Here is a 26,124-nt window from a genome sequence, read left to right on the forward strand (position 1 = left end):
GTAACCATTTCTGACAAGTGGAGGTTATGAATGATATCTTGTCCGCTGAGTCTTGCCAGGACTGACTCCTGCTGTACAAGAACTCAAACAAGGGAAGTCGCCTAGAGCGGAGCCTGCAACCCACTTAGTCGAGGGCACAGTGTCCCTCCAAACCCTTACTCCCCCTTGCATTAAGGCCCCCTGGGTTTAAGACCACAGGAAACAAAGCCTGAATGGACTAGTTTTTAATTTATTTTTATTTTATGTGCATTGGTATTTTGTTTGTACATATGTCTGCATGAAGGCATCAAATGCCATGCAACTGGAATTACAGAGAGTTGTGAGAACCATATAGGTGATGGGGTTTGAATCTGGGTCCCCAGGAAAAGGAGCCAGTGCTCTTAACCACTGGACCCTCTTTCCAGCTCCCAGAAGGCACCCTTTATAAAATCACATAGATTAACTTTAAGCAAGTTGCCACGTGATTGTGAGCCGCACACACCCCTGCCTGTTGTTGATTCATTTAACAACCAGTTTCTGGTGATCTCGCCACAGAGAAAGCTCTGTGGCTCTGAGCTTGCATTCCACCCTCTCATAACCCCTACTGGACAATTCCCCCACTGACTGAGGATTAGGACACTACTAGAAAACAAACGATGGCCTAGATTTCTCAATGGTTTGCTCAAAGCCAAAGAAAACTAAGAATTAGACTTTGAGCCATTCCTGCCCACCTGGGCATTATCATCCTCTCAGTCCTTTTCTGGCAGGTCTGGGGAGAGGAGTTAGGATGGGGCCTCTACTCAGAACTCTAGGCAGACAGAACTCATCACAGAACCAAACACCCAAGCCACACACATCCTCTGGCTGGGATCTCAGCTTTCTCTTCTGGAAGTGACCTCCGTGTCTTCCCTGACCCCTGTAGCCAGGAAGGACGGGGGAGTGGGGTGGACAATGGGGGTGTGGATCAGCCATCTGTGCCAGGTTTCTATGAAACCTTACAGCGCTAACATCCACCCTCTGTGTTCTAATTCTGCCTCGGTGGATTTGGCGAGGCAGTAAGAGAATTGATGTTTCTGTCTGTGTATTCATTTATTACTGAGATGGTCTTACTTTGTAGCTCAGGCTGTCCTTGAACTTTCTGTGTAGCACAGGCTGTCCTGGTCTTCCTGCTCCCGAGTGTGGGAATCATAGATGTGTACTCCACATCCGGCCACCTTGCAGTTTCTCATTCACTCAGAGGTGCTGATAGCCCCATTTGTAAAACGTCATAAGTAGAAAAACACTCAAGTTTGAGCACTTCAGTGATTTTAACTCTGGCCTCTTAGGAATAAGATGTATAATCAATAATGTGAAAAAAGAAAGTGATGTTTGCACTTGTCCCTTTCCAGAGAGACCTGCCAAAATTCCCTGTAAGTTGAAACTCGTTGGCTAATTCAGCTCATAGTGTTGTTTCCTTTTTTTCCTTATCTGTTACTTAGCCTGGGAAACAGCAAATGAAATCTCAACCATGAGACTACTGCCTGTCCTCGCCTCTCCATCGGCCCTTCCCTTGATAAGAAGCTTCATTTGGTAGTCACATTTCTTAGAATGAGAGTGGGGAGCACATTGTATGTACCCTATACTCCCAGGACCTGGTACACAGTAAGTGCTCAATAAATGTTGAACCCATGAACGAGCACTTGTAACAATAACAATGGGAGCTTTAAGGCCATCTCACGATGCTTCAGTTGGAGCGATGCCTATGTTGAGAAGAGTGGCTGGTGGGTGGCCACTTGGATTTTGTGGCCACTTTGCTCAACCCTGCAGTGGCAGATGGTAGAGGGTACCAAGGTCAGGGAGGTGCAGTGGCAGATGGTAGAGGGTACCAAGGTCAGGGAGGGAGGACCTTAATACCTCAAGAGTCTCTTCGCTTTGTGTTTTGACAAAGGAGTTCACTGGAGATGATGTGGACGCAGAAGCAAGAAGACGGAAAAAGAATACAAAGGTCCAAAGACAACAGAGAAAGAAAAAGGTAAGGAGTGATGAGAACCAGTGTCTGCCCGTGCAAACCATCACTGATACATATCGCTGATGGACAGCCTGCCTGCACCTCTGGGAAACCACATAGAATCTATCTATAATTGCTACTATTTGCTGCCAGCTTGACACTGTTGGGGAGAGGGAGCCTCAACTAAGGAATTAGGAATTGCCTGTAAGGTATTGTGACACATTTTCTTGTGTTTAATAATAGATGTAGAATGGTCTGGCCCACTGTCAGTAGGTCATCCCTAGGTAGGTAGACATGGGCAGTATAGAAAGGTAGGTGAGCATGAGGCTGGCAGCAATCTAGTAAGCAGTGTCCCTCCATGGACTCTGCGTCAGTGCCTACCTTTGGGTTCCTGCATTAAATTCCTGACCTGACTTCCTGTTGGGGTCCATCCCCCAACAGCTCTAGAACTCATGGACTGTGGTCCACCCGTTACCATACCCACAATGGGCATGACTCGGCGAGGCATAACCCCGAGGTTATGAGGACCTCAAGAGTAGCAAGCAGAGCTATGCTCCATAACAGCATGAAGTCCTCAGAACGCGAAGTTCTCTCCTGCATGACCCCCAACAACTCCCCTCCGTGATGATATGTTACCTTGAATTGTAAGATGAAACAAGCCCTTTTCTCTTCAAGTTGTTTTTGGTCACAGCAATGGAAACTTAACTAGAATATCAATGCAGGAAAGATGCCTGCTGTAGGTACCAACTCCTGGCTTACTCCTGGAAACGGCGAGTCAGGAATGCAGGTGTATGGACTAATTAGAGCTTTATAGAGAGATGACACTAGGAATAAGGCTATGACCCGTATTAAGAGCTTTGCTTTTTTTTTTTCTTCGTATATGCTTTATCCTGTCTCTTCAGAGACAGGAGACGCAAGCCAGCAGCTGGTCTGAGTGCTGCCATTGATGGCTATAGACTATGATGGGCGGTAGATGGCAGTGCAGGATTACAAATCTTACAATATTCCCTCTTTGTCCTACCGCAAGTCCCAAATTCCCTGAAAGTCTCTGGCTGAGGTTAACTCCAGTCTCCCCAGCCTGCAGCCCTCCCGCCCCCACCTCTCTGCGGGAGTTCCCTCCTCCGCTGGAAGCATCCCTGCCAGGTAACTCTGTTCCCTCCATAAGAAGCTCTTGTCCTAGAGAAGAAAGGCAAGAAAGGGGCTGCGATAGACTCGCCTGGAGTAAGCATTTGCCAGCCTAGGAGGGAGGGAAAGGGAGCGCCATCTTGAGCTAGTAGTCACGTGAGAAGACTCCGAGGAGAGGGAGAGACAACTGGGAGAGTCAGGGACGGAAACCTCTCAGCCAGCTCTTCAGAACTCTACACGCTTCCCCCAGGAAAACGGAGAAAACAAGTTCCTTCTATCTTTCCTGCAGGCTGAATGCAGCCATTTGTGGGAAGGTGCAGAGGGTTGAGAGGAGCTGCCACAGCACAGGGGGCCACTCTCTGGCCACGCTAGGGGACCAGGAACATCCTCAGTCACATCGTGGTGAAGTTTTTACCCGTTCTTACCAGTTTAGCCTGTTTGTTGCTCTGCAGCCCTGGGCAGGGACCCTGGAGTCAGATAGAAAGTGCTTTAGAATCACAAAGCGAGCAGACAGTGGCCAAAGATAAAGCTGCTTTTAGATAGCTGCCATCCAGGACAAATAGGAGACCTCTTTGGGAATGTAGTAACGCTCTGACTGGGTTTCAGAAGCCCAACTTTACTGCCATCCTCCTGTTTATTTAACCTGCTCTACAACCTTGATCCCAACCATGGTTTCTTTCAGGTGTCCACATCCATTAGGCTCGTCTATTTCAACTGAATCTGTGCTGCAGTTCCTCGTGCATAGCAATAAGTTTACAGAGAGAGGGCAGAGTTGCAATTCTCCACTCATGGCAGTGCTTTTACCTATAGTTGTATGCTTGCCCATGGTTCATAGCCAGGCCGAGTTGGCTGTGAGCTTTATTCTGCCTGGCCAAAGAGGCATCCTTACCAGGCCTGCTTCCTCAAGACTTTGATGGAGATACCACAGGCTACGCTCAGTGCCACCCAGTGAAGAAACAGTATCAGCCCAAATTAGCCAGTGACACTTGAATAGTCCTTTCCTATCTATTTGGTGTTGGAGATTAAGTGTTCTGTTGTGATTTCCTGCCTAGCTTTAAGTTTTTCCCCCCAGAAAATATGAACATTGTTTTAGGATGCCTCAATATTATGATGGGAAGCCTCCTAGTAATAGCTCGCTCTGATCCCAGTGACCTGAGCAACAGGAATCACAGTGTATAACCTGCATAGTGCTAGGGCCCAGCCAGTCTACAGTGACCCACCACATCCTGAGAGAGGAGCTGAGCCAACTGAAATCCAAACATCTCAGAAGCCTCTGATCTGTTCACAGCCACCCGCCACTCCCCCTGAGGAAATGGTGTCGGACAAATTCCAAGATGGTGGCCAGCAGGAGATGGTGGAGGAAGAGCCGGAGACCAACCTCCTGAGCTTGACAGGCCGCAGGGGGCCCCGGAGTGAGTATCTTTGGCTGCATTCAGCTGGTAGTTATTAACTGCCAACCACAAGCTCAGCACTGGGCAATATAGGGCTTGGTTGGGGGGGGGGGGTATCGTGTTTATGTATGAACAGAGGCAAGGTTGCCTGAATAGGACAAAGCAAAAGGGAGTATAGTCAATTCCCAGGGGGGTTGAGTTTTGGAAGCCCCTCTTTAAGGCGACTCCACCCACTTCGCCGTACTCTGGGGCCCAGTCTCTAAGGTAACATCAGACTAGAAGACAAGGTGCAATGTGGGGGCTTCTTTATAACCAGGAGAGGTAGATGGCAGTAACCGAAGAAGAATTGCCATAGATAATCAAATATGTCAGCGTTCGAAGGAGAGTGACATAGAGGGGACAGAGTGTCAGTGAAGCAGAACAGAGGTGCACTACTTACCCTTCACAACACTTACGTTTATACCCTGCCCACAGACCTTCTAATTCTAGGAAGCCTGGGTCTGGGGAGGTGGCTCAGTGGGAAAAGCACTTGGCCTTGCAAGTGTGAAGACTCAAGTTCAAATCCCCGTGTGCCACACATGGTAGCACATATCCGTAATCCCAACACTCCCATATCAATACCTCCTATTTGGGGGGTGGGGGTGGAGACAGGAGAATCCCTCAAAGTTCAGCTAGCCGGGCACACACATAGGCAAACAGCCAAGGGACCTTGTTTTAATTAAGGTGGAAGGAGAGAATGCCCACCTGTGGTTAGTAACAGGCTCACTGAGGCAAACTCATATATGCACTCAGACACACAGATGTGCATGTACATATGTACACACACACAGGGGGACCTGTCCTTGAACTTTACAGTGTTTCTTCTTCTTCATACAATAAGCACCATTCATCGTGAGCCCACTGTGGGGAAAACCGCTGCCCTTCCCTTTCAGGCAAAGTGGATTATACAAGAGAAGAAAAAATAAAATAAAATGCTCCGTTCTTCCAATAACACTCTTGGACTGTGGCAAGTATAAGGAGGAGAGTAACTGTTAGATTTGAGAGGCCTTTGGAAGCCGCTGACCTAAGCCCAACCTTAAGAAAAGTGTCGCTCCACACATATGAAAACGCCATGCAATTGGAGGTGCAAGGAATCCCAGGAAAACAGACCAAGATTGCTCCAAAATAGCTGTTCCTTTTTTCTGCATGCCTTTGTCAGCTTGGGCTGCCCCAACTAAACATCATAGGTTGCATGGCTTAAACATTCAGAAGCCTGTGCTCGCCCAATGCAGCATGAGGGCTTCCTTATTACCAGACTACCAGATGGGCTAGAAGTGCATAAGGATGGCGGGTGGCCCCATGGCTTTCACTTAGCATGTAGGCAAGTGAGGGTGGATGGTGGGTGGCCCCATGGCTTTGACTTAACATCTAGGCAAGTGAGGGTGGATGGTGGGCAGCCCCATGGCTTTCACTTAGCATGTAGGCAAGTGAGGGTGGATGGTGGGTGGCCCCATGGCTTTGACTTAACATCTAGACAAGTGAGGCTGAATGGTAGGCAGCCCCATGGCTTTGACTAAGCATGTAGGCAAGTGAGGGTGGATGGTGGGCGGTCCCATGGCTTTGACTTAGCATCTAGACAAGTGAGGCTGCCGTCTTCAGAGGAAAAAGGCAGCAGGAAGGACATAGTGAGGCTGGTAATCAGGAATCAAACTGCAGAGCATGAGATGCTCCTTTGGTACCCAGGTGGACATGGTTTATGAATGTAGGACTCTGGCGGTGGGAGAGAGGGCTAGGACTCTCCCCTCCATCCTGTTCCCTGGGCTGGTTTCCCCGACCCCACCCCACCCCCTGTATGCACCTCACCTCCCAGGCGTGCTCCTCAGAGTTGCTTGGAACAGCCTGCTGTGCAGAGCAGAAGCTCCCCCCTCAACCCCCCAATGATAGATTCTATGCCCTGTGCTCTGTGCTCACTCTGTAGATTGGGTTATCCTTCAGTTCACAGAAGATCTTAAAGTTTGATGGAGCCCCACTTACTATTTTGTTGTTAATACTTGTATTTTTAGTGCCATCCAAAAAGTCATGGCCCATTTCAATGTCATAAAGCTTATCCATTTTGAGTTAGTTTTTGATTATTGGGTGAGAATCTGATTTCATCTTTTTACTAATATTTAAGTATTTACACTGCTGAGGGACATATGTATAAGGTTCAAAGGTCCACATATGAAGGTTCAAGGGCAACTTGTATAAGTCAGTTCCCTCCTTCCCCTTTGTAGAGCTCAGGGTTAGAACTCAGGTTGTCAGGCTTGGTGGCAAGTGCCTTTACCTGCTGAACCATCTCATCAGCCCCCAGTATCACTCTTTTGTCTTTGGTCATGAGTTTTCCCAATTCCATTTGTTGAATACAGTGCTTTCCTATCAATCGGTCTTGGCACATCTGTTGACCATCATCTGACTATATAGTCAAGGATTTATTTCTGGGCTCTCCATTCTGTTCCACTAGGTCATCTCTGTCTTTAGCTACTATCATGCAGTTTTGATGCCTTTAGCTTTGGAATGAGTTTTGGAATTACAGAATGTGACATCTTGAAGTTTGTACACTTTCAAAACTGCTTTAGCTATTCAAGGTCCTTCAACAATCCTTAAGCCCTCAAATGGAGACATTTCTATTTCTTCAAAATAAAAATCATTGTGGTTTTCACAATAATTGTGATAAATCTATAGACTGTCTGCATAGTATTGACATTTTAACAGCATTAAGTCTTTAAATCCACAAACACATTCTGTCCATTTATTTTTTGCATCTTTAATTTCTTTCAGCTGAGCTTTAGATCTGGGTGTGTGAAACGTTCACGTTCTTCATTGGCTTCCTCCTAAGTGTATTACTTAGGTTTTTATGTTATTCTAAGTAGAGTTGTTTTAATATCATTTTGAATTGTTTGCTGTTGGTATATATAAATGCAACTGATTGTTGTGAATTTGTTGTTGTATCTATCCTGCAACTTTGCTGAATTTGTGTGTTACTCTGACAAGTCTTCTGTGAAATCATTAGAATTTTATTAAACCAAATTGTGTAATCGCTAAATGTGGTTCTATGTTCCACTCTATCCCTCCCTCCAGAATATCCAATCCAGCCCATCTGGTGGTGGGGCGGATGGGGTGTGGGCGGTACAGGATGGGACACTTCTCGGAGGATTTTAGCCTTACAGCTCTCCTAGCTCACAGCTATCCCAATGAAACAGTAACTCTTACACAATATCTAGTGAAACAGCTTGTGTTTGTTAGTGAAGCAGCTATGTCCATCTGCTCCATGGTGAGCAGGTACTTGGGGAGTGGGAGGGGTTTGGGGTGGATACATTTAATTGGCTGTGGCTGGGCTGCTGCTGATGCTCTATTTGCATCCAGGTGCTGGCTATGTGACTACTTCGAGAGATGGGGGTTGCCAGCCTACATGTGCCAGCCATGCAGCCTCAGAAAAGGGAGGGAGCAGTTCTTACTCCTGCCCACCTCAAGTTTGAGATTTCCTGGGTTTGAACATGCTCCACTTCGCCAGTTCCATGCCAGTTCCCATGGTGGCACAGTCCACATGCCCCACAACTACTTAGAAATCATTTGACTTTAAACTTCCCAATCTGTGTGATTTTTTTTGTTTCTTTTTTCTTGCCTTCTTGCTCTGGGTAAGAGTCCCAATACTCTGTTGAATAGAAATAGCAAAAGCCATTACCTTTCTTTGTTCCTGATCTTAGAGAAGAGGAAAAAATTGAATTGAATATGGCATGGGCTGTAAGGTTTGTTTTTTTAATTTCCTTTTATTATGTTGAAATAGTTCCTTCTCTTTCTAGGTTATGAATATTTTTATCCTGAGTAGGTATTACATTTTTTTCCACTGCCTTTTCTGTGCCAGTTGGGATGACCATGTGGCTTTGGTCCTTACTCTGGGCTGTGTTGTATCAGTTGGTTTTCATATGTTGAACCTTCTTTGTATGCCCTTCTTGTACCCTTTTTAAATGCTGTGAAGAAGTTGCATGTTTTTAGTCTGAGCCCATGGGAAATGCTTTGTAACTTGAGCTAAAGCAAATGTTTCATAAGTGACTTGTGAGGTAATTCATCATAACTGCTTAACAAACATTATTTACCTACATTTTCCGGGGGAAACCTCCACTTTTGTGTTCTCCCTGCCACAATATAAAAGTTTCTGTTCCTGGGTAATGCTGAGAAAGCTATGGAGCTTTTTGGTTTATCTGAAAGTTCTACTGTAGAGAGAAGGATGGGTGTGTGGCAAACCAGGTAAATCAAGTACATCTGAAATGTTCAGAACTTAAGACCATGTTCTGAGCGAGGCCATGATGCGGCAGGCACCATGCTATGGTCATCATGTGTAGTATATTATCTAGTTTTCCACATAATTCTATTCTCGGGTATTGTTTAGTAGATTAGGAGATAAGGCTTAGGAAGTGTTAACATGTTAACAGCAAGAAGGATGGAAGCAGGTTCCGGCTCTAATACACTGATGTTGTTGTATTCCCACTTGCTGCCTATTGTACCACTGTGGACCCACAAAATTAACCTTGGACAATCTTTTTAATAATTCAGTGTAGGACTATAAATCTAGCAGCAGTTATTCAAAGACCATAGGAAACTCCTTAAAAGAGGCATAGAGCCAGTTAGAATCTTCCTGCGATTGAAAGCCCACCCATTCCTGATCTTTTTTCTTTTTTTTTTTTTCATAAAGAATAACAGAGTCTGTGCCTTACTTCTCAAAATAACACATTTCCTACTGGATTGTTGTTGCTGTTGACTTTTATTTGCTTTTATCCCAGCTACTCATCTGTTAAACTTCAATAGCTACAAACCAGCTCCTTCAGAGAGTACCCCCTGGGCCAAGAAGTCTCAGTGGACCTTCCGTGTGCTCCCCAAGTCTTGTGCCTATGTGATTGTCTGAAGTCATGGTGTTGACTCACAGTCTCACCCAGGTCAAAGCACCTTGACAACACAGACTGACTTTCAAATCTGCTTTGCCCAAGGCCAACACTCAGATGTGCCTCAGCATATGTGTGAGGTGAATGGTGTCTAGGGCTAGGGTGTCTACTCTGGATTTGGGCCTTGTTGGTTTAGGAGTGTATGAGCACTGGCCACTCTGAGCAGGCTTGCTACACATCCTTCCACTGAGTCTGTCCACCTGGAAACAAATGTTGAGATGTTACACTCAGGAGTAAGGCTGGGTTACTATGGAGCATGTGGAGAGGGGCTCCAGACCTCTGCACTTCCCTACTGTACAGAGGAATCACACAACCCTGAAACCTATGTCTTAAAAAAAAAAAATCTATGTTACTCTGATTTCATCTCTCTTTCTTCTTTAATCCTTAGCAATTGATGATCTGTAAGACTGATTTTTTTTTTTAAGTTAATGCTTGGAAAAGACACTTTGAGGTTTTAAACATTTCCTAATTCTGCTGGATGGCATGTCGTCTCCCAGCGTGAATCTGAGCAATGTGATGAAAAGGCTCTTGGTAGGTGCTTTCAAATCTGATGAATGGTAATGAGAGATGAATGGTCAAGAGAGAGTGTATACATACACACAGCAGCCATAAGAATGTGCGGAACATCATACTTTAAAAAGTACTTCAGGCAAAATAAATGTCATGGTTATCTGAGCGAAAGCTGATGGTGGCCTTGACCGTTGAGACATGTTGTGTGACCATTACTACCATGGTACCCAATAATTCACTCTCTTTCACCTAGTGGCTAGTTCCTTTAATTTTGTTGGGGTGCAATATGTAAAACAGTTGCTTTAAACTGATGAAAACACTAAGACCTCCTAAGACATCCCCCCCCCCATGCTATTGTCAGCTATTCTGTTTTCCTTACTGGACCAGCTGTGCAGTTCCACACTGGCTGGACTTGTCCTGCTTGGGGAGGAGAACAGACTTGCCAGCTTGAGGGGAGGCTGTGCTTATGTTTACAAGAAGGTGCACGTTCAGAAAAAGGCTCAGCGCTGCAGCAAAGAAAACCTGGCAACGTTCCCACATCCTTAAATGGCAGAGTGAATGTGAGGAAAACAACTCAGAGTTATTAAAGGTTGATTACACAGCATAAAGAACTTGGAGACAAAGAGAGGTCTAAGATGGCCCATTAAAGTACAGTCACTGACGCTCTAGCAGTGTGGTCGGAAGCATTGCTTCCCAGGAAACTCCTTAGCCTGAGGCCACAGCTCCTGGTCACAGACCATCTGTACTCCCCGTACCCCATTTCTTTCTTTACATACTTTTTTCTATTAGATGAGGAGTTTATTAAATGAGCATGGGGAGGGGGGAGAAGGAAAGGGGGAAGAGGTGCCCCAGAGAGAGACAGAGACAGAGGAAGAAAGGGAGAGGGGGGTAAGGAGGGGAGAGAGAGAGAGAGAGAGAGAGAGAGAGAGAGAGAGAGAGAGAGAGAGAGAGAGCTCTTTACACATTTTTAATGAGATACTAGATGCTGGTTATTTTTCTCTTCCCTTGAATATATGGCTCAGATATTTATGCCCATCCCCTATCCCAAGCTTCCCCATGGAAACTCCGAACCTGGCTCCCCTCCTCCTCTGTTTCTTTCTTGGCAGCATCAGAATCTTCGTGGCCCCAGTCAACCCATCACCCTCTCTCTCTCCTTTATCTTCCATCAAAGTCCTCCTGAGTGTAGTTGAAGGAGCCACACTGCTTGGACTTGCTCAGATTCTGACTCAGTGAGTTTGCTTGTGGCTTAAGAGTTCTGTATGTAAGTTCCTAGACACAGCTGCTATTGAAAACCGTCAGTTGTATCATAGCTACCAGTCTCCATGTTCTCACCTTTTCTTCTTATTTTATCTCTCTGTATGTCTCCTGTCTCTCTCTCTCTCTCTCTCTCTCTCTCTCTCTCTCTCTCTCTCTCTCTCTCTCTCTCTCTCTGTGTGTGTGTGTGTGTGTGTGTGTGTGTGTGTGTGTGTGTGTGTGTGTGTCCAGCACTCTCTGTCTCTCCACCACTCTCTCCCTCCCTCCCTCCCTCCTTCCCTCCCTCTTTCTTTCTCTCTCTCTCTCCCACTGACCCTTCTCCTCATGCTCCCACAGCACAGCTTCCTAACTGGATCTCTGGTGCACCCACTGTACCCCAAGCCAGCCTGTGCCTGCCCTCCAGGTGCAGCTTCTAGAAACCCTAATGACATTGACCTCTGCTCTCTCCACCTGCTTCAGGACTTACACAGGGAAACAGACTCAAGATTCCTTAGCAGGACATTAGAGCCCCACCCCATCACTTTATCCCCCGTCCTGTAAGCTTACCTGCTTCAGCTTCCCACTACAGATTCTATTCCAATGAGCCTGATGTTCTACCCATCAAACACCAACTTATTTCTATATTGCTATTGGAGTGCTATTGGGTATCAAAGACCAGAACTGGAACCAAATCTCATGTGGGAAGCTGAAGCTATCACCCTCGCTAAGATGGCGCCTGGCAACGTGCCAGGCAAAATGACTTGCAATTCTGCTCCTGGTAAACAAGTCCTTATTTGGGTTGTGGGCCGCGCTTTGCTCTGACGTATGCATCCCGCCTTGTCGGGAACCAATTGGAGCTACCGACGAAAGGGCTGCTGATTGGATGAGGCATAGCATATTAGCGGGGATCCGGGGTTGGGAGTAGGAAGAAGCTTGCTGAAAATTCCTGAATAAACCGCCTGGAGAGAATGCTCGGGTTGTGTCCTTATTTTCTGCTGGTCGGAAGGGTCGCGACAAGTGGTGGCCCGTACGGGGAACTTGTCATTTAGGAGCGTTCAGAACTCCTGGTGGTCAGGGCAGTCGACTGGTAAGTTCCCTGGTAAGTGAGGGACAAGCTAAGTTCTCGGATTCAGAGACTATAAGGTTCCAGGTAGGACTATAAAGACTCAGTACCAGCAATAAGGCTCCCGGTAGAGGACGAAGTGAAACAGAAACTAAAATGGGAAATTCACCATTCACACCTGTGTGCGTTTGGCCTCCCTTTCTTTTTATGGTTTATGGTGGTGGTCATTCGGGAGCCCGGATCCAGTGTTCCCCCAATGCCTGCTTTTGTGCCTTGTGTTGGGATGCTACCCAGTGCTCCTCTGCTGTGGTTGCCCGTATGCCTAGATTTATTCCCTGGCCTGTGGAGGCACCCTCAGCTGTGACCTTGTTTGGAGCCAAGGGAGATTTCAGTATCACTGCAGCTATTGTTGCCGCTATGGCTGTTTCTGCCACAATGGCCACCGCTGCTGCTGTGGCCCTTGCTTCTGCTGTGCAGACTGCTGCTGCAGTGAGTAATATGTCTGCTAGCGTGGCTACTGCGCTAGACACTCAGCAAAATATCAACTCCCACCTGAGAGCAGGCATTATGTTACTTAATCAACGTGTGGACCTGCTGCAAGACCAGGTGGAGGTGCTTGCTGAGATGGCCCAACTTGGATGTCAATGGAAGTATTCGGGTCTCTGTATGGCATCTATCCCCTTTAATAACATGTCCCATTCTGCTAACTTGTCCAGACAATTGTCTAGGTATCTTGCAGGTAGTTGGACCAGAGAGTTTGGGTTCCTACTAAAGGAATTGAGGACTTCAGTTGTTCGCATTGGTTCCACGCGGGTTGACCTCGCCATGGCTGCCGGCCTTTCACGTTGGATTGCCCAAGCCATGGGCCATCTCCGGCATTGGGCCTGTGCCTCATTCTTATCGGCTGCTTAGTGTTCTGGTTTATATGCCAATTGTGCATTCAACAACAAAGAACAAATGCCATGGTTGTCCAAACTTTTGCAGCCCTAGAGGGTGGCCAATCTCCACAGATTTGGCTTGGTTATATGAAGGATCTATGAGCAGTCCCCCAGATCGTCACGCTCAGGATGTGAGGCTTAGCACTGCAGGGATGGCGCTGCATGAAGACCAGCGTCATCCTGAGGAGCATGTTTGATTGCATACGGGTTAGTGTTCCAGACCCCGTCTCCAGGAAAAAGGCACTGGGTTGGGTGTGGCCAAGCCAGACTCCCTGAGTGGGGTTTGGCTGGGCCATTACAATCTCCCATTTTGACTACTGGAGATCAAACCTCTACTCCCGCCTGTTGCGTTTTAAAATAAAAAAGGGGGAACTGTGGGAGGCTGAAGCTATCGCCCTTGCTAAGATGGCGCCTGGCAACCTGCCAGGCAAAATGACTTGCAATTCTGCTCCTGGTAAACAAGTCCTTACTTGGGTTGTGGGCCGCGCTTTGCTCTGATGTATGCATCCCGCCTTGTCAGGAACCAATTGGAGCTACCAACATAAGGGCTGCTGATTGGATGAGCATAGCATATTAGCGGGGATCCGGGGTTGGGAGGAGGAAGAAGCTTGCTGAAAATTCCTGAATAAACCACCTGGAGAAGAATGCTCAGGTCGTGTCCTTATTTTCCGCTGGTCAGAAGGGTGGTGACAATCTCAAGCATTCTATTTTCTTGCATATGTGATCAGGGAAGCCGGTCATTTGTCATGAGTGACCTCACTGTCTTCAACGTCAATGATATGCCCAGTGATGTTAACACCTGAGCCTGGGGTTATCATCTGGTGATGATAACCCAGTGAGGATGCTGTGGAGACCCATATGCTAATCCATCCCACACACCACACCCTACCCAGCACATGAGAGCGGTGCCCTTGTCCAAGTGGTTCCGGTCTACATTCAGTAATGTCTGTGAGATGTGCATAGTCTGAACGGCACAGGCAAAAGCTATGGCTAGATCTTTAGGAAAGGTTTCTATAGTTGAAGTGAGGGTTAGACCCTGACCCCTCTATTCATCACTTGTAGGAACCAGGCCCGACTGGGCTTCCTGCCTGTCTTGCTGTTTCATGTCCTGTTTCTAGCAGCTTCCGTGTCTGCGTTTATGTTGGTTAGCTAGTTAGCTAGTCATGGTTACTGCTCCAAGAATGCACCCCTCCCCTCCTCGGGACTTTTCCTCCTGTGTGCAATCACCTCTTGAGGGATTTCACCTGCGAGTGGCATTCCTGTTTTGCTGCCTATAAGAAGGTTCTTTGGACACTGAATAAAGACTGGTTGTTGAAGGCTGCTGCTGCTGCCGCCGCCGCCGCTGCTGCAGCTGCTCTCTTAGCATGAAGGATCCGCTGTGTTTTTGTGTGTGTATGTGTGTGTGAATTAAATCCACAGTCCCTCGCCCTTGACTCAATACCACAGTGGCGCAGGCGCCACAATCACTCACCCATCCACCCTCAGAGCACATGTCCAGTGCTGACTGAGGCGGCCAGTGTCTGTGCACCCTGAACAGTCAGGAGCCACTCATTCTAGTCTTGGCTAAACCAAACTGACAGGAGCCCGGTGAAGTGGCGCAAGCCTGTAATTCTCAGCTCTCAGGGAGGCAGAGGCAGGTGGCGCGCTCTCTGTGAGTTCGAGACCAGCCTGGTCTACAAAGAGTCCAGGACAGCCAAGGATTCAGTTCTCTGCGCTTGGCTCCCAGAAAGCAATGCATGTACATCCACTGTCAAAAGAGGCTCCAACATTGTCGCCTGTGTGCTGATGTGCGGCTCAGGACTAGCAAAATCACATCCTCTTCTATATTTAAGCCACGCCTGAGAAAAATGTTGAAAAGTAATTTCTATTTATTTTTAGGCTTACCCCCCATCCCTTCAGCTTCCAGAACGGGCTTTGCAGAATTTTCCATGAGGGAGCGCATGAGAGAGAAGCTTCAGGCTGCAAGGGTAAGAGAGACAGTGTGGTGAATGTTCCCTTCAGGGCAGATGGTGATTTTACAGGGCTTGAATGCTTGCTCTGTGCACTCCAAACTGTGTGGACCTGAGAGCCATTCCATCTGTCCTTCAAGCCCTAAAAAGTTAATATACTTTCTATTGACACAGAAGAAAATGACACTAGAAAATGGTGGTCACTCTTTTCAACCTTTTTCTAGACATTTTTCTTGCCCTGATCCCTGCAGTGGGACTGCGTGTAACTGTTTTACAGATTTTTTTTTCAGATGGCAGCTCAGGTTCTCTGATAATCATTATATATAACACTTTCTCCTGTTTGGTTTTTCAGTCCAAGGCAGAAAGTGCTTTGCTGCGCGATCTCCCCACCCCTAGGCCCCGGCGCCTGCGCAGTCCCAGAGAGAGGGAAACAGAGACTGAATTTGGCACAGAGGTAAGACGTGAATTCGGTCTACTTTGACATGCCCCGCCCCTCCCCCCGCAACTGTCTGGCCCGTGTTTCCACTTCTTCACAACAGGGACAAAACTACAACCAAATTCTTGGTATGGTTTGTGGACTGCATTAACGTGTGTAACAGTGTTTCTGTCAGTAACACACATACATGGCGGGTCCTCTCAGGCAGGAAACTTCTTGGTTCTCTCCCTGAACTGGATCCAGGCAAGTGGTCTCCCAGTGCCTTACACCCTTAGCCCCGCTTGGCAAACATTCTCTAAATATAAGCTATCCTTCTGGGCTTCAAGCAGAGAGGAGCAAATACTCAAATCTGAATGATATCCCAAATCAGAAACGACTCTGGTCCCAGGATGCTTAGGGGTGCTGAGCCTGCACCTGCCGAGGGCTCCGCTCACCAAATAGGCAGACCTGAGGCTCAGCAAAAAAGATGGCCCTTGAGCCCTGAGCTCCTCTGCTGGGCTTAGGCTCAGTCATGATTGATGCTTTTCTTTAGAGACTGGAAATGATCTTCTGTGAAATGAAGGATTTGTGGATCTACAGAACTAAATAAGACTTTCCATTTGGGGGGCCTATTGAGTATACAGGTTTAGTCTTCATAGAGCAGTGGTAAGTTAAAAAAAAAAATCAGCCCCTCCATCTTGAAGTATATCTGAAGTCTGTGAACACTGCACCCTGTGGAATGACAAGACGATTAAAGAGCAGATGATAAGCCATTAGAGGACAGCTGTTTTCACTTCTGTTGCTGTAATTAGAAAAAAAAAAATCTCCAGCAAAAAGCAACTTGAGGGAGAAAGGCCTTATTTGGCTTATAATTCCAAGTTATAATCTATCATTGAGGAGAAGTGAAGGTGAAACCTAAAGTATCACATCCACAGTGAAAAACAAAGAGTAAATGCACAGCTCTTTGCTGGCTGGCTTGTTGTTGATATGCAGCTAGCTGTCTTCACTCTTACCCAGTTCAAGACCACCTGCCTAGGAAACCCCCTCCCATAATAGGCTTTCTCTTCCTACATAACCGACAACAACCAATCAACACATACACACACACACACACACACACACACACACACACACACACACACACAGAAAGAGAGAGAGAGACGGGGACAGAGGGGGACAGAGGGGGACAGAGGGAGACAGAGGGAGACAGAGGCCAATCTGCTCTAGACTTTCTAGATCTAGACTCTTCCCAGGTGACTGATTATAGTTTCTGTCAAATTGTCAGTGAAGCCAGCACAAAGGCTATACCTCAACTTAGAATACTCTTAGTTTCTAGACATTTTTTGGTTTAATGTATCTTCTTCTTCCCCCCTTTACAAAGCCAAGTAAAGAGGTACAAGGCACTCAACAAGATGACCCGCAGAGTTATTCAAGAGTCAAATTCCGTGATTCTGTACGAAAAATCAAGTCAAAGCCCCAGGTAAGAAACTCTGTTTAAAATGCATATTTTTTCTATTTTTCAAAAAGATCTAATCATAGATGCACATCTACATAACTGACCCCTGTTGCCATGCTGTGTGTGTGTGTGTGTGTGTGTGTGTGTGTGTGTGTGAGAGAGAGAGAGAGGGGGGGGGGGGCCAGGGGGGGAAGGAGAAGGAGAAATGATTCCTACTTTTAAAGTCCTGGAGGCAAGATTTAAATGCTGCCCCCTTGTGGGGAAGGTGGAGGGGTGCAGGAGAACAGTAGGGTAATGAGAGAGGTTGTTCAGCTCTTGAGATGCCCCAGTTTTTGTGATAGGGAAGGAATGAGGGTACCAGCTCAAGAACCAAAATGATAATAACTGTCACTTGTTAAAATGATGAACAGATCCTATACTTCTCATTATTAAACAACATTATCTCTGCGTTGGCCCACTGAACAATGGGTATATTGTTGGACACTTCAATAATCTTCCCTGAAGCTCTTACTTTTATAAATACTAATCGGGATGTAATTAGGTAATTGCTCATATTTTTAAAAGTAGCTTGAGAAAGATGGCTCAGCTACTAAGAGCATTGACTGCTTTTCTGGAAAACCCAGGTTAAGTTCCCAGCACCCACATGGCCACTCACACTTATATGATACTCCAGTGCTAGGGAGTCCCATGCCCTCTTCTGGCATGGCACACGTACATGCAGGCACAACACTCACACACATAAAATAGTATTTTCAGAAGTAACTAGAGCTACTTATTTTAAACACTCAGCAACTGTTTGCTGCTCTTGTTAAAATCCATGACCTGTGAGACCGGTATCCTTCCTCCACCGACTGCGTAGCATCTAGCCAGCTGTCCGTTAGCTCCATGGGGCTCATTCAGTGTCCGATCCAGGCCGTTCCGTCTCTCTGCAGCCCCCTCCTGGCTTCCCCTCGGCAGAAGAGGCCTATAATTTCTTCACTTTCAACTTCGATCCTGAGCCAGAGGAATCAGAGGGGGAAGTGCAGGTCAAAGGTGGAGGCAGAGCTCAGGAAGCCGGCCAAGAAGAGGCAGAAGAAGGACATGCACAAGAGAGCGCAAAGAAGACGGTATCTGACACGGTTGTGGGGAGGAGGGAGAGAGTGGGAAGAATGGGCTGGGGGAGGAGCCGGCCCCACAAGCAGGAGGATCACTATGCAGTGAGAAGTGACCTCACTTGACACCACCCACAGACTGGGTAGTAAGGGCCTTGGTTAAATCTGTCCATGTCTTCTTGTGAAAAAAAAGAAATGAAGCAGCATGTTTTGGGGGTTTTCTTGCTAGGCTCTGCATTGCACACATGCAGAATACTTGGCTCCAGAAAGCAAATGAAGCGTGCCTCTCTCCTATAGGTTTACAAGAGAGTTAAGTATAAATTATGCTACGTACTGTGAGCCCAGGTCCTTTAAGTAAATGTTATCAAATACTCATCTTTAAAGGCTCTGAGCTACTGTTGTTCAGGTTACCACTTCTGAGTTGGCTTCCTCTGATGTATAATTTTCCAAGTAGGTGGAATATCAAAAACAAAAAAACAACAACAACAACAACAAAAACAGTGAAAATCCCCTTTCAAAATATGAGAGGTCATCTTCATCTGAAAAGAACTAAAAGGAAAACACCATTTTGTGTGTGTGTGCACCAGGTGTGTTATATATGCACCAGGTGTGTGTGTGTGTGTGTGTGAGAGAGAGAGAGAGAGAGAGAGAGAGAGAGAGAGAGAGAGAGAGAGAGAGAGAGAGAGAGAGAGAGAGTTCATGTGTGTGACTGTGGGTAGGCATGTGCCACAGTTCTGGTGTGTAGGCCAGAGGAGATCTTCAGGCATCTCTCATCATCTTCCACCTCACCTAAGACAGGATCCATGTTGTTTGTTCACTGTGTGTGGCAGGCTAGCTGGCCTGCGAACCCTCAGGGCTTCCCCTGTCCCATCTCCCTATGGGAACCCTGCAGTTACAGATGCTCTTCCTGTTCGCCTGGCTTTTATATGGCCTCAAGGAACTTGAAGTTGCACCCTCACCCTTTTGTAGTAAGCACCGCTACCTACTAACCTATGTCCCCCAGCCTGGAAAGTACGATTTTGTGGTAAGGTGTGTTAAGTGTCGTGGGTTTAGTACTAGTAATTCTTTTCCCAAGCCAACTGAGAATCTTGGTGTGGCTGTCTCTTGTTTCTTTCCAATGTTGTGTATGTAGGAAGAGGAAGAGCTGCTCGATGGTCAGGATGCTGACGACTTCCTGTTGGGTTTAGATCGCACAGCCCATGACTTCGTGGCGGTCAGAGCTGCAGAGTATGAGAGTGGCCATGTTCGGATGCAGAAGGAAAAAGAGATGCTCTTCACACCTAGCCGGCTGACAGGTGCTCACTCTTCCTTTCCCATGCTCAGCTTGGACACCTTCATTCATTCTCCAGCAAATGAAGTATACCTGTCATATGAAGGACTACCCTTTCCAGAGATGCTCCTAGCTTTGAATATGATTTATTAGTTAAGAACTATCCTTGGGGGCTCGGGGAAGGCTTCAGTGGATAAAGCACTTGCGTGCAAGCTTGACAACCTGGGTTTGAATCCTTGGCATCCATGTAAAAAGCCGGGTGCAGTAGCACCTGCCTGTAATCCCAGTCCTGGGAAGTGGAGACAGCTCGCTCCCTGCACCTGGCTGGCCAGGTGACCTTTAGTTCAGTGAGAGATGCCACCTTGTCTCAAAAACTCAATGCACACACATTCACAACTCACCTGATCACACATGTACACCTGCTCCATAGCCAAGGAGGAGTGGGAGAACAGATTACAGTCAGGAACAGGATCCCTTATTCCCAGGTGCTGTGGCTGAAGAAAGGAAGGAATAAGAATTGCCTTAAAGATGACTTGGTGCATGACAGAGGAGCTAAAATGGGTGAAGGGCCCAGCGTGATAACCAAACCCCATAGCTTCTGTCCCATTGCTGTTGCTGTTGTAGATAGCAGTAGCTTTAGGAACATGTGCTTACCTCAGGGGTGCAGAAAAAAAAAAAAAAAACAACTTTCCTAATTTAATTTTGCTGGCACAGTAGTGCATCTGTGACAAACAAGGGTACATATATTTGGGTGAGCAGTCAAAACTGTTTTAACACAGACTTCTACACAGCATGAGAGTAGTTCTGACCTGGTGTTTCAGTATGGTGGATGAAGAATGATAAAGAAAGTGCCCCGTGTTTTCTGAGGAACAGGAGAGTTTTCTGGGAGCAAGGCTATTTCTGATTGCAGTGGATAAGATAATGTAGGAAATACGGTGTCTGATGGCCACACCCAAGCAAGACAGAATAGGGAGGTGCTTAATGCCATTCAGAGTGAGATAATTATGAGCCCTGTAAATTAACTCACAAGTTCCATCCCACGGGCCACCCTTCTCACCCTTTCTTCTGCTTTCTCTAGTCTGCTCTGCTGCAACAAGCCCCAAAGCCTTGACAGAGTCTAAACTCCGCTGGTGTCCCTCATCAGCACAGAGCCCCACGCTCCTCCCTATGATCTAAATAGTCCCCCTTGCTCTTCTCTGCTGCCCTGTGACCTGTCTTGCTACACCACAGCATTCTGGAAGCTTGCACAGCCTTCAGTAGAGTGCCATCTGGCTGATAGACGGGATGCATTCTGAGAAAGGTCATTAGTGAATTTTTGGTTGCATGAGCATCACATGGTATACTGTGTGTACCCAGATACATAGTCCATGGCTCCTAAGAGAAGACCTGCATAGCATGTCAGCATTCTGATATTGTTAAGTATAGGAACACTTATAATAGAACGCTTTGAGCTCCAATGTATAATCTCATACCATTGTGGGCAGAACAGAGCTGACAGATCCACTGTGCAGGTCCTGTGCATGACTGCGTGTGTTGTTCCCTTGCAGGGTCCATCATCCTGCATTGCACATCCACCTCTCAACACTAGGGTTGCAATGTGCCTGCCCCTGAGCGACTCCTTCTTGTATCCTGAGTTCATCTCTCCCTTCACTAAGTTTCTAGCAACCTTGTGTGTCTTCCTCAGAGGCACTCTTCAGAGCAGTGGTTCTCAACCTTCCTAATGCTGTGACCCTTTAATACAGTTCCTCATGGTGTGGTGACCCCAACCATACCTTATTCTTGTTGCTATTTCATAACTGTAGTTTTGCCACTGTTATAAGTCATAAGTAAATACCTGTGTTTTCCAATGGTCTTTGGCGACCCCTGTGAAAGGGTCATTCAACCCTCAAAGGGGTTTTGACCCACAGATTGGGAACCACTGCTCCAGTGTCACCGTGTAGACCTTGCCTCTTTTGGCTCTCTCTTGCCTCCACCACCACCTAAGTGACTCCACACAGCATCAGCCTGGCCTGGAGCCCTGAGTCACATGAGTATCTGTCACTGTGAGGTGCACAGCGAAGATCTACTTTTTAATGAATAAAAAAGAAAATTGGAGCACACAGATAACCCAGATATCGCTTCACCCTGAGAAAGTTTTCCTTTTCAGGGCAGGGTATCGGCCCCCCAGGTCCCTGTACGTGCTGTACAAGGCTCCTGGTACCGGCCCCGTGCTCTATGCTCACTGCATTCCCAGGCTGTGAGCTTTTTACTTAGTAAACCATTTCCTTATACTTGACATCATCTAATTCTCCCAGGAACTCAGTGAAGGAAAAACAGTTCTGGTACAAACAAACAAACAAACAAACGACAACAACAACAAAACCTCCAAGTGCCTGGCCTGAATTCACTAGGCTAAAGAGCAATAGCTTAAAGCCCCATGCCCTGACCCTTGGCTCTGAACACCCTGTTCTTCTCTGAACACCCCACAGCTGAGCTCGATGCTGAATTAGTTAGCCTCCATCTCCTACGTACACGATTCTGTATCATATTGCGAACAAACACATTCCTCTTTTCCTCAGCTCTGCTTCGAGAAATTAATTTAGAAAATGTGTTTTTTTATCCCCATAAATGAGACCTCTGGCGCTTATTTTTAATTCCCCAGATGGCAGTTTGAAGGTTGAGGCTGGGTCTCGGGTTTACTGTGTTTATTTGTGAACTGCCTAGTGCCGACCTATAAGAAGCTCCCTGAGAATGTGCAGCCCAGATTCCTGGAAGATGAAGGTCTCTACATCGGGGCCAGACCGGAGGTGGCCCGCACCAATGAGAACATCATGGAGAACAGACTGCTGACACAGGACCCTGTGAGTTGGGGACAGCACTCCCCAGAGAAGCATGGTGCCCGACACAGTCCACTGGACTCTTTTCCTTTATAGAGTCTGTCAAGAACAATTACTTCTTTCTAGTTTTTGTCTCTCAGTACACTCTGAGATCTCCCTCAAACAACAGCACCTCTCAACTTCCCAGAGCATGTCTCCTGCCAACTAGATGCCAATGTTTTCCCAGGTCTTAAAAAAGTATTGTCAACATAAAGAATGATCTTAATTCTGTGTCCCCCTCCCCTTAAATCTTTAACAAAGAGAACATAAGATTCTTGTTAAGCATTTCAATTACTTGTCCCCCCTACCCACCCACCCTTTTTGAGAGAGAGTGTCTCTCTGTGCAGCCCTGGCTGTCCTGAAACACCCTCTACAGAGCAAACTGGCTGCGAACTCAGAAATCCACCGGCCTCTGCCTCCCAAGTGCTGGGATTAAAGGTGTGAGACACTATGGCTGGCCCATTTACTTGTCTTAAATGGACCTTAATAGTGGGGGCTGTTAGTGAAGAATCAGTTTTATGGAGACAGACACTTTTAAAGTTCTTTTTAGGGCCCAAGGTACCACACGAAATACTTAACAAAAACAAATTGTAGGAAAATGTTTTGCGAAATGTTCTCTGCCCAAATATAAAAGAATATGGTCCTTCTCTCTGCTTGACTCACAGGGGAGGAAGTGGTTTGGAGATGATGGCAGAATCCTGGCACTACCCAGTCCCATCAAGCCATTTCCCTCAAAGCCTTCACTGTCTACACAGGAGCAAAGTGCCAAGACTGAACTGGAGACTTTGTACAAGAAGGTATGTACGCGTGTCTTCTTCCTTTCAATCCCGTGTAAATAGGTGAGGTTGAAGTTGCCCCACTTCTTGCATAGCTTGAGTTAGGTTTATAATATTCTACTTAGCTCTTAAAATAAGTCACCACCTCACACGGGAAACCCAAAGGGCAATTGTAGGAGTGAGTCTTCAGCTACACACAGGATCCCAGCTCACACAGGTGTGATTGTTCCAGCTAGGAAGGGCGCTGTCAGCATCTTTATTTGCTAAAACAAGCTGGCTGCTCTTCGTTTCACATTTCTTTTGCCCCTTCCTCTCTCTTTCCTAGTCACACGTGCCAGAAGGCTGCTTCTTCCTCCTCTTTTTTTATGGTCTAAGGGAGGCTTATTGTCCTTGCACGTCCCTTTACTCTCCTACCTGAAGCTCTCTGCCAAACTGCCTGGCTTGGGTCCTTGATTTAGCACTCATTCTGTGAACTTGGTCCTCAGTCTCTTTCTGTGTCAATTCTTTGCCTATAAAGAAGGATTAGCAACAGCCTCAATCAAAGCACCATACTGTACTATAGAGCCCTTCAAACCGACTCCCCCGGCTGTACACTTATAGACTCTAACTAACCTCCTTCCAGACCCCTCTACCACAGCTACTGCAGTACTAGCCTTAAATATGAGATGAATCGCACTGGCCATTGTATGAATGGACAAATAAAGAAAATATAATCAATATACACACAGTGAATGTGTTAGTCAGCTTTCTTTTACTGTAACAGAATATCTGAAATAATCATCTTAAAAGGAAAATGGTCTAGGTGTGGTGGCACATGCTTTTAATCTCAGCACTCAGGAGGCAGAGGCAGGCAGACCTCCAAACTAGCTCCAGGACAGCCAGGGCTACACAGAGAGAGACCCTGCCTCAAACAACAACAAAATGCTATTCCAAGGTATATTCATGTCTTTTTTTTTTTTTTCCCTACTCCATTTTTGGACTCAGCTGTCTCTTGTGCCAAATAGCCTTTTGGGGGGCCAGGCTTAGTTTTCTTATCAGGGGATAAAAATGGATCCCCAACTACTAGATCAGAGGTCAGCAGTTTCTTGGGCCTTTAAAGGACTCTTCATGCTCACACTGAGAGGACCAACTCTGGTGCTCACTCAGCTCAGCCATTCTTTTGTTAGTGAGATACACTGAAACATCAGACTATCAATTCTAATGATGGATGCATGTCCGCCCAGAGGGTAATTGGAGAGTCTCATTTATAAGGAAGTTATTATTTAGCACTGCTGTTATGAGCATTTCATTTTGTTACAAAGAAAAAGTATAGTTGGGTAAAAGTGAAATAATCTGCAGCTTCTAAATTGAAATGAGACAAATAATGATAAAGAAATACACACACACACACACACACACACACACACACACACACACACACACACACACACACACACTTTTAATCCCAGCACTCAAGAGGCAGAGGCAGAAGGATCTCTGTGAATCTGAGGCCAGCCTGGTTTACAAAGAGAGTCTAGGACAGCCAGAGCTGTTACCCAGAGAAACCTTATCTTGAAAAACCAAAAATAAAAAGGAAGAAGAAAGAAATCCGAACAGATACACAAAGAAAACCACTTAGCTTCTTAGATGTTGTCTTTGTGGCTGCTGTCATAGTAATCAAACTCCTACGATGTAGACTTTGCCATTGACTCCCTGGAGGGGCTTCCAAGCCTCCAGCCTCACACAGGGCCTACATCTTCAGTGTCTCTTCTTCTGAGACCTCCAGCTTCTTGGAATGAGCAGGAGAAGAATTTATCAAGGGGCTGGAAATCCAAATGCCTCAGTGTAAAGATGATGGAGAGAGGTGCAAAGACTAACTCTTGTCACAGGGCCATGGCTGTCTCCAGAAAGAAAGTCTCCTCCTGCTCTTGTGTTTGAGACCTTACGGTATATCCAGAATCACTCTGCTTTGTAGTTTCACGTACCTGTTTAGATTTACTTCCAGGTATTCTGTGTGAGGTGTTTGCCTGAATGTGTTTGTGTACAGTGTGTATGCAGTACCTGAGGCAGCCAGAAGAGGGAGACAAATACCCTGGAACTGGAGGTCAAAGAGTAGAAATGAAATTAAACCCTGGAAATCAATCCAGTGGCTTTTCTGAGAAAAAGAGAGCTGTTTCTTCTCACTATTCATATAGTGTTTAGACTGAACCTAGTGAGATGTCCCCAAACATGTCCATATCCTACTGCCATGCCCGAATTTTTTTTTTCTGAAAATTTCAGGAAAGAATGGAAGCCCATTATGCATCATTATCAGATTTTAAATATCTTATTACATGAAATCCTTAGAATGCCTGAAGCTGTTCAAAACTTCCAAAGTATATGTTGACATGCAGAAGTATTTTATCCAGTGCATTATTGCCAAGAGAAGTGTCAAGTTATGTTAAACAGTAGTCTATATTTTTATGCATTAAAACAGATTGTGCTATGTAAAAAAAAAAAAGAAAAGAAAACATTTACACTTCAAATAAACTATGAAATTTAACACAATTTAAGATGGGAACAATCCAAGTCTAAAAATTAAAAATATGGGACAAAAAAAAAAGTGGGACAAAGCATAATAGAAAATGCAGCTTTCCCAATTACAGTAGCAAAGTGGGCTAGGGTCACTGAAGAGCAGCCCAGGAGCCGCGTTCCTTCCTTCTACCTTCCTTTCCATGTCCTGCTGTCTTTAACTAGAAGTGTGATATGTACTAAGTCTTAGGAATCCAAAGGTAGCAATATCCAAAGTTGTCCTTAACCTTCATGTCCCATGTAAGGAGACAGAAAAGAATCCAGGAACTAAGGGTGCTGTGTTGGGTGGGGGACTGCCTGCTGTCAGAAGCCAGTTTGAGGAATTTGTCAGGACTCCATCCTCCTTGCTAGTTACTACTTGATAAAATTAGCAACTTTCCCTTCCTGCTTTTTTCTCCAACTTTTCAAGGAAGCATTGCATTGGTTGCAAATGGCAGAAACCCAGTGAAAACTAGTTTAAGGGGTGTTTCCCAGACCCAAAACTGAAGGAGGTGTAGGAGGGAGGCCAGAGCCTGAGGCTTGAGCTGGGTTCCGGGAGGAGTCTCTCCCCCTCTCCCTTTTCTTTTCCTTCTTTCCTTTGG

At 46.2% G+C, this 26,124-nt stretch overlaps 1 protein-coding gene across 1 annotated transcript in view; it reads left to right on the top strand.

Annotated features, from left to right (window-relative positions):
- The first annotated feature begins 1,882 nt into the window (after window positions 1-1,882).
- Window positions 1,883-26,124, top strand: part of Cc2d2a (coiled-coil and C2 domain containing 2A) — a 75,464-nt gene continuing 51,222 nt past the window's right edge. Inside the window, exons 1-9 of the mRNA XM_051164889.1 lie at window positions 1,883-1,990; window positions 4,380-4,503; window positions 15,060-15,148; window positions 15,483-15,584; window positions 16,927-17,025; window positions 17,934-18,107; window positions 19,225-19,387; window positions 22,066-22,202; window positions 22,883-23,014. Coding sequence (XP_051020846.1) covers window positions 4,404-4,503; window positions 15,060-15,148; window positions 15,483-15,584; window positions 16,927-17,025; window positions 17,934-18,107; window positions 19,225-19,387; window positions 22,066-22,202; window positions 22,883-23,014 — 996 coding nt within the window. The 5' untranslated portion in view covers window positions 1,883-1,990; window positions 4,380-4,403. The remainder of the gene's footprint in view (window positions 1,991-4,379; window positions 4,504-15,059; window positions 15,149-15,482; window positions 15,585-16,926; window positions 17,026-17,933; window positions 18,108-19,224; window positions 19,388-22,065; window positions 22,203-22,882; window positions 23,015-26,124) is intronic.

This window comes from Acomys russatus, chromosome 22, assembly GCF_903995435.1.
Source record: "Acomys russatus chromosome 22, mAcoRus1.1, whole genome shotgun sequence".
Classification (NCBI taxonomy): Eukaryota; Metazoa; Chordata; class Mammalia; order Rodentia; family Muridae; genus Acomys; species Acomys russatus.